Source organism: Scleropages formosus, chromosome 21 (assembly GCF_900964775.1).
Source record: "Scleropages formosus chromosome 21, fSclFor1.1, whole genome shotgun sequence".
Lineage (NCBI taxonomy): Eukaryota > Metazoa > Chordata > Actinopteri > Osteoglossiformes > Osteoglossidae > Scleropages > Scleropages formosus.
Genome location: NC_041826.1, coordinates 13,457,929 through 13,465,269, shown reverse-complemented (window position 1 = coordinate 13,465,269; position 7,341 = coordinate 13,457,929). Strand labels below are relative to the sequence as shown.

The 7,341-nt window shown below is 39.6% G+C and overlaps 1 protein-coding gene across 1 annotated transcript; it reads right to left on the bottom strand.

Moving 5' to 3' along the window:
- Window positions 1-1,975: 1,975 nt before the first annotated feature.
- LOC108918689 (carboxypeptidase A1-like) lies at window positions 1,976-6,488 on the bottom strand. Its single transcript, XM_029247493.1, is given in 10 exon segments — window positions 1,976-2,214; window positions 2,995-3,079; window positions 4,029-4,228; window positions 4,353-4,443; window positions 4,678-4,788; window positions 4,867-5,004; window positions 5,198-5,296; window positions 5,603-5,737; window positions 6,021-6,108; window positions 6,424-6,488. Coding segments are annotated over 10 exon segments (1,200 nt in total). The 3' UTR covers window positions 1,976-2,026.
- Between the last annotated feature and the right edge of the window lie 853 nt (window positions 6,489-7,341).

Sequence of the window (7,341 nt, the reverse complement as noted above, 5' to 3'; positions counted from 1 at the left end):
CCCACTGTGCCACCACACCACCATGCTCCCACAAAAGAATTCTAATTTAATATAATTATAATTTGTTGAACTGAATGAAAAGGTTGTGATTTTGAATAGGTCATACATTTTTGAGAAAAGTATTAAGAGATGGATTATTTGTGTTGCGTTTTGAAAAGCACGCTAGTTTCCCTAACTAAGCCAAAGAAACTGAACAATAACAAAAAAAAAAATTATTCTCACACATTTACTAAGGAATGTGCTGCATAATTCAGAGACTGAAAATTGCCTTTGAAAGAAAGTGTTCTTTATGCTCTTCGTCAGCTGGAAAATGTTCTGGTCCCTGAAGGTACTCGGTTAATTAAAGGTCTATCTGCTGAACTTCAAAACCTACTCAAATTTTTCAATACATTTTCAAATATAAACTTAATTTAATGTTTATCTACCTTGTGCTTTGTCATAAGACCTGCACAGCAGAAAAGTGGCCTTCAAGGTCAAGGTCTCTACAAGTCACCAGCCAAGCAAAGGAGGGACCTTGAAAGAGCAAAGCCATAGCAAAGGAGACCACAGCAACAGAAAGGACTGAAATGTACACATACTTTACAAGACATTATCAAGAATAAACCAGTCATAGAGGAAGTTATGAACAGGCTGAAATAACTGTCTATGCAGTCTCAACTTTGCTGAAGCACATGAAAACAGCTAAAGAGGGAACTAAAGACCTGCTGCAGTCCAGCGATGGGGTCAGCTATGTTGATGAGACAGATTGAAGGGGAAGTGTGCTGTTATTAAACCGTTATTAAATAAGGAAGTAAAGTTCCACTGCTGTCTAGCGATGTAGTCAACCGTGATACTGAGGCCGACTGGAGGAGAATTGCGCAGTTATTCAGTTAGGAACTGAATACCATTGCTGTCCCCATAAACCTGATGTACATGTGCTTACAAGGCAGAGTGGATATGATATATCAGTAGCTCATAATGTTAAGTGTGAGTTATAAGGGAATGATGAGCTCTACTGCTGTAAGTTTTGAATATACACACCTTATCTGAAACTGCTTGTCCCATACAGGATTGCAGGGAGCTGGAGCCTAGCCTGGCAGCACAAGGCAAGGGAGACATACCCAGGACAGGATGCCAGCCCACCACATGGCACCCCAAGCAGGACTTGAACCCCATACCCACTGCAGAGCAGGACCTGGTCCAACCCATTGCACCACTGCACCCCCCCAGGTTTTGAATAAATTACATTCAACATTTGCCTGGTCTATATTGTCTGTCTAAAACACCTTGAAGAACTAGCTTTTTTGGGAAAACCCTAAGATAGAGGAATCTGATCTGTAACAGGGACTGAACTAAAGATATAGCAGGGAGTACCCTAGTAAGGTTCATTAAGCTATAATTTGAACAGTGCCAAAACTAGCTATTGTGTGAGATGCAGGGCTTGCCTCTCTGATGTTTCCCTGTTAGGTATTTTCCAGAACTAAAAGTTAGCCAGAGAAACAACATTTTGCTCCACTATATACAAGCTATATAGAGGAATGACAATAAAAACAACTTGAACTTGAACAAAGGGCTCACGAGGGCTTCGAACTGAGTCTACAACAGGATAAGTGAGTGGACTGGAGACAGTTTGCGTAACATTGTGATTGGATAATCATTGCATCGCCTTCTGCAACTGGTCTTGTTGTGGTTTCATGGATAATTGCACCAGTCTTGTCAACCGTAGAGGATACTGGGAGACAGCCTGGTGCAGCCTTGGTTATTAAGTACTAATCAGATAGAAACATCTGTTCCTTGAGCATGATTTGTTTCAGCATGTAGTATGAAATGTGTTTGTAAATCTATTTTCTGTATCTCCAGTCTGAAAACTGCTCTCTACATGAGACACTCAAACAGTGGAGATAAGCCAGGGCCTTATGAGAGTGATGAGCTGTGTGTAGTATGTAGTTTTTGTACATTGCGGTATTCACCATAACATTTTGAATTTAATTCTGGCCTTTATTTCTGAAATCAGAAATACATATAGGGTTAAGGTTCACACAGGTTGTTAGTATGGGTTGTCTCGCACATGCTCCATGATAGTCAGTAGAGCGTGCCAGGTCTCCTGGGCCGTGGGAAGGATTTGCTCTGCTGGCAGCAGGAAGCCATGGAGGCCAGTGTCCCGCAGCTCAAAGGTGTAAGAGTACTTCAGTCCACTGGCATAGCCCCAATCTGCTGTGGTTCCACTGGCTGGGTCTGGAATAACACCTGGCTTTAGTCTCATTAATTTAAAAATGTTCATCAGTTCATCAGCATCATATTGGTATTAATATAGGTCATATTGCTCTGATGGTTCAATGAATGAGAAGCTGGACTAATGACAAAAAAAGTGTCCTTTCTTTTCCAAGTAAGGAAGATACTTGGGCTGATTTACAAAAGCAAATATCTGGTTGTCCAATGTAAATGCAGAAGTAAGACATTACATTTATTAATTTAACAGATGCTTTTCCTCCAAAATGACGAACAATATTCAGCTACCTACAATTATTTACCCATTTGTCCAGCAGGGTATTTTGGGACTGCAGCAATTCAGGGTAAGTATCTTGCTCAAGGGTACTACAGCAAGAAGTGGGATTCAAGCCTGTGATCTCCAAGTCTAAACCAACAGCTCTGACTACTATGCTATGTTTTGCCCCCATACTGATAGGTGTACAGGTGGCATGTGTTAAAAGTGTCTAAATATCAAATCATGAATGTGATGTTCTATTTACTTTTAAACTAAAACTGTGGTTGAAAAAACATCTTCATCAGTGCCACTGCTATAATAATCTCCATGATCATGGTACTTAACATGAATGGATACAGTAAGAATACTCTGCTGTATAATTATGTTCAGTACTCAATAATTTTAGGTAAACAAATTTGCAAAGCAGCAAAACAATGACAAATTAAACTGAATTTCAAGAAAAAAAAAATCTTAATTTCAGATGAAAAAAGACAGTCTGTCTGTGTGTAGAAGTACCGATGGGAACATACAAATAGTGGAGATCATGCTTCCGTATGTGTACTTGGTCCCGTGAAGGCTCTCGAGGGCATCCACCGCACGCTTGGCTACATCATGCTGCAATGGAAAAAAAAAAAAAAAAAAAAACAGTTATACTAATAGCAATATTAGCTACTGGTTGAAGAGGAATAATGGTCGAGTTGTTGCTGAGAGATTGAAATAATATATAATAGTAACTTTGAAATACCAGCATCCCTCAATCTACAAAATTAATCCTACCCTGAAAACAGTGCAGAAGATATTGACATTTTGGTTATCAAAAGCCAATTTTCTGACTTAAATGGGAGAAATAATATTTTTTTTCCCAGTCTGTTCAAAAACCTCAAACAAATTTTCCCAATTCTCAGTAGAATACTGTAAAACATCTGTATAACAATCAACGTATGATTTCAGCACAGCAAAAATGGACACACCTACTGCACGGCGTAATTCCTACTTTTTAACTGATTGATGAGTTCTCCGCAGGATGAGCAATAAACCAAGCAGGAATCCACTGGGCACGACATGTTTACTGTGGAAAAAGTTCCAAAAACTCTGCACTACTGCTGAGATGGACATATATATATATCTGAGAAACCCCAAGCTTAACTTTTCCTACTAATTGCAGTGCTGCCTCCACAATCATTAAATTAAATAACACATCCAATATGGCTGAGGGACACTCCCGTGGAATTTCATACAATTCCCATAATCCTTCACTGTCTTAAAGCAACACTCTCACATTCCTAATACACCAGCAGAGGTAGACATCTGAATGCAAACACACCAACTTCAGTACATTACTGCACTTCCACTTCACTTGTGCAATTTCAGTTTTGGGGGGACACACTCCATACAAATTTCATTATACTGTTTTTTTTTTTTTTGTTCAGTAATTAAAAATTAGGTATTAAAAGCCAAAAGCCATAATTACAAAATTTTGGATGAAGAGAGTTTGCAAATTGAGGGATGTTTGTATGTCTGTTTTTCATTATCTATATAACAGTGCTTCAGATGTTCCTCTCACCAGTTCATTAGCATTAGGAGGAAGTGTGTCGGTATACCCATAGGGATACATCAGCATTTGTGAGTAGCTGTGAATGGTGATTAAGGCTTTGAAGTTGCCGTGGTCAAGGATAAAATCCACAATGGCTTTGACCTCCGACTCAGAGTGCACGAAGGGCCCTCTGTACGTTGTAGAGCAGGGGTCACTGCTGGAGCCGGGACCTGGATCCCAATGAAGTGAGCAAGCCAAGATGAAAAACACAAAACATCTGTTTTCATCTGACTGAATTATGATATACAGAGGGATAAACTAACTGAACAAAATCATTCTGAGCCTGAGCCATACCTCCAAAATGTGCACCAAAGTTTCTGTTTGCGTCAACTCCGATACAGTCTGAACCTATGTTGATCGACCTGGTTTTGCGCCACATACGGTCCTGAACTTACAATGCAGAGATTTAGTGCAAGAATCATGATGCACATCATGGAAGTTTAGACATTATCATTTACCTGTGCTATAAAGCTGTGACAACTTCATTCAATTAGAGAAGACAGGAGAAGACAAAACCCTATGTGTAACAAGTCTGCATTTCGCGGTGGTCCTATTTTCTCTTTCACAATTCCGTTGTACACAGAAATAGATATGCGGTGCAATGAGACTTGGTGCTTACTGAGGTGTGGGTGAAGACATAACCATCAGGGTTCACAACAATCTCAAAAAAGATGTCCATCTTATCTAACAGTGCAGTCACTGAGGGGTCCTGACCGTAATCTTCCACAATCTGAGGAAGTGGATGATAGAATGCATTAATGATTTTTCAAATATGAATTCCCCATGTACAGCATGACGGTGCCTGTACATTGTTTTGACCCATCTAGGTGAGAGCTGCATGCCTTCTTTGCAGTCCAGATCCCAGTGTTTCATATGACTGTCCAATGGTGATTTTGGAGACCAGCTTTGGGTTCTCAGCCACCAAGTTGTCCATCCAGGCATTAATCTGTCAGGTGGTTCAAAAAAACAATTTTATATTTTAATTCCTGGCACTGATGGCAAGTGGTACTATTTCAGTTTATTCCAAATCTTTTAAATACTAGATTAATCCAACAAAACTGTCACACTTGCACTGTGCTGCGTGAAGTTTGCAGAAGCCGTTGTGGTCTTTCTAATAATAAAAAAATCTGTAGGTTCACCTCCTCCAGTGTATGATAGGAACCATAGTCAAAGCTGCCCATTTCCCTTTCCCTTCGACGAGAGCGAGCCATTGCCTCCTTCTCTTTATCCACGAGAGCCTTTCAGGGAAGAGTTTCCACATAAATTACGGGTTTCTACTCAATAAAAGAAATAGATGAGATGAGATCAATACAATTCATTGACAACTGGTACAGCTAACAAAGAACATACATATGAAAAAATAGTAAAAAAGGTCAAACTAATAATTTTATTCAAATGTTACAAAATATACAAAATTCTAGATTAATTAAATTTTCTAATGAATACTTTTTAGTGATAGAAAAGAGAACGAAGAAAAAGTTAAGTAAGTTGCATGCCTTTCATTCAAGAACCATCGTGTTTTGACATGTTTGGGCTCTTTGTACCTGCACGTTGTCGATCATGACCTCATACCGGAGTGAGTGGGCCTGGAGGAAGGCTTTCACACGCCGAAGGCTCTCAAAGGGAACACGGACATCCATCACAGGGGACCCTCTGACTGGCTCACGCCACAGGTCCAGCTGCACCAATGACCAGAACCCAGGAAAAACTCAAAGGGCCTGAATGTCAACACCAACCCAGCTGTAGTATGCTTATTCATACCGATTAGGATACCCTCAAAAGCATTTTTTCTTTTCTTCAAGGTGTCTTATAAGAGAACAACTTTGGAGTTATAGTTATTGAATTTACAATGCTGCTCTGTACAGAAAACAGAAACTTTTCACTGTCATACCAGCATAACTATGACTAAGGTGATGTCATATAGGTCTGATTTAATGAGAAGTGTATTTGGCATGTGTGTACCTGCAAGTCTCCTTTCACCAGATTGTACTGTTCCTCCAAAAAACCAAGCTGTTCCTCACTGTCAGCAGTGATACGCAACACCTGGTCACTAAACACAAACAACACCCCAGAACCATCACATGTGATTCATGAAAGAGAGCAATGGAACAACAATAAAAATTTCATCAACCAATAAATAAGCCCTAGACACTGAATTAAATAAAGGTTGTAATGTAGGGTAAATTGAGTACACGTCTGGTTCAATATGTAGAATTCTTGAAATCATGGAAAAATGTTTTGGCTATTGCTTTTTTAAATTTTTTATTTAAAGGTAGCAAAGTCATGCTTTGGCCAATATAGAAATCTTTAACTTTATATTGGCATTTTAATACCGTTTGACTGAAATCCACAGCATGTAACTTACCCATTGAAAAGCTTCTGGCTGAGTACAGAGCTCAGAAGACAGCAAAAAACCACAAAAGCCCTCATCCTTTTTATGATGTTTACACCACTGTGTCTGGCCACACTATTATAACATGCTTTATCTCTTGCTCAAGGTTGTCAGACTGTTTATTAAGCTGACAATTCCCACATTTGACTAATTATTGACCAGTGGCCGAGAACACATTACAACTATGTGACAACTCAACCTTCTGCAACTTGGGTTACAGCAGAAACTTCCAAAAGCAAGTACAGTTATTAAAATTTTATTCTGAAATATATTAGGAAATGTACTATAGTAATATTAAAATATCATCATTATCAGCTGAACTTCTGCTCTGTTCATTCTATAATGCGTATATACACACACACACACATTTTCAGAACCGCTTGTCCCTTACGGGGTCACGGGGAACCGGAGCCTACCCGGCAACACAGGGCGTAAGGCCGGAGGGGGAGGGGACACACCCAGGACGGGACGCCAGTCCGCCGCAAGGCACCCCAAGCGGGACTCCAACCCCAGACCCACTGGAGAGTAGGACCTGGCCCAACCCACTGCGCCACCGCGCCCCCTCTAATGCGTATATATTCAAACTTTATTATAACAATACTCATTTTACTTAAAACAATGTAAAAAACAAACTGTTTTACAAAAGACATTTAGATTAAGCACCTTGCTCAAGGATACTATGGCAATGCTTTTTCCTTGGAATCAAATTAGCAGTGTTCAGGTTAGAAGCCAGTTTCCACAGAGCACAAACTGCCTATCACTGCCTTGCTTGCTTTATGTCCTTTTTCACAGTCAGGCATGTGTCTCTTGTGAAAATTAAATTAATTAATAGTATTTATTTCATATTAAAATACTACTGGATACCAATAATGCATTCTCTACAAGGATAAT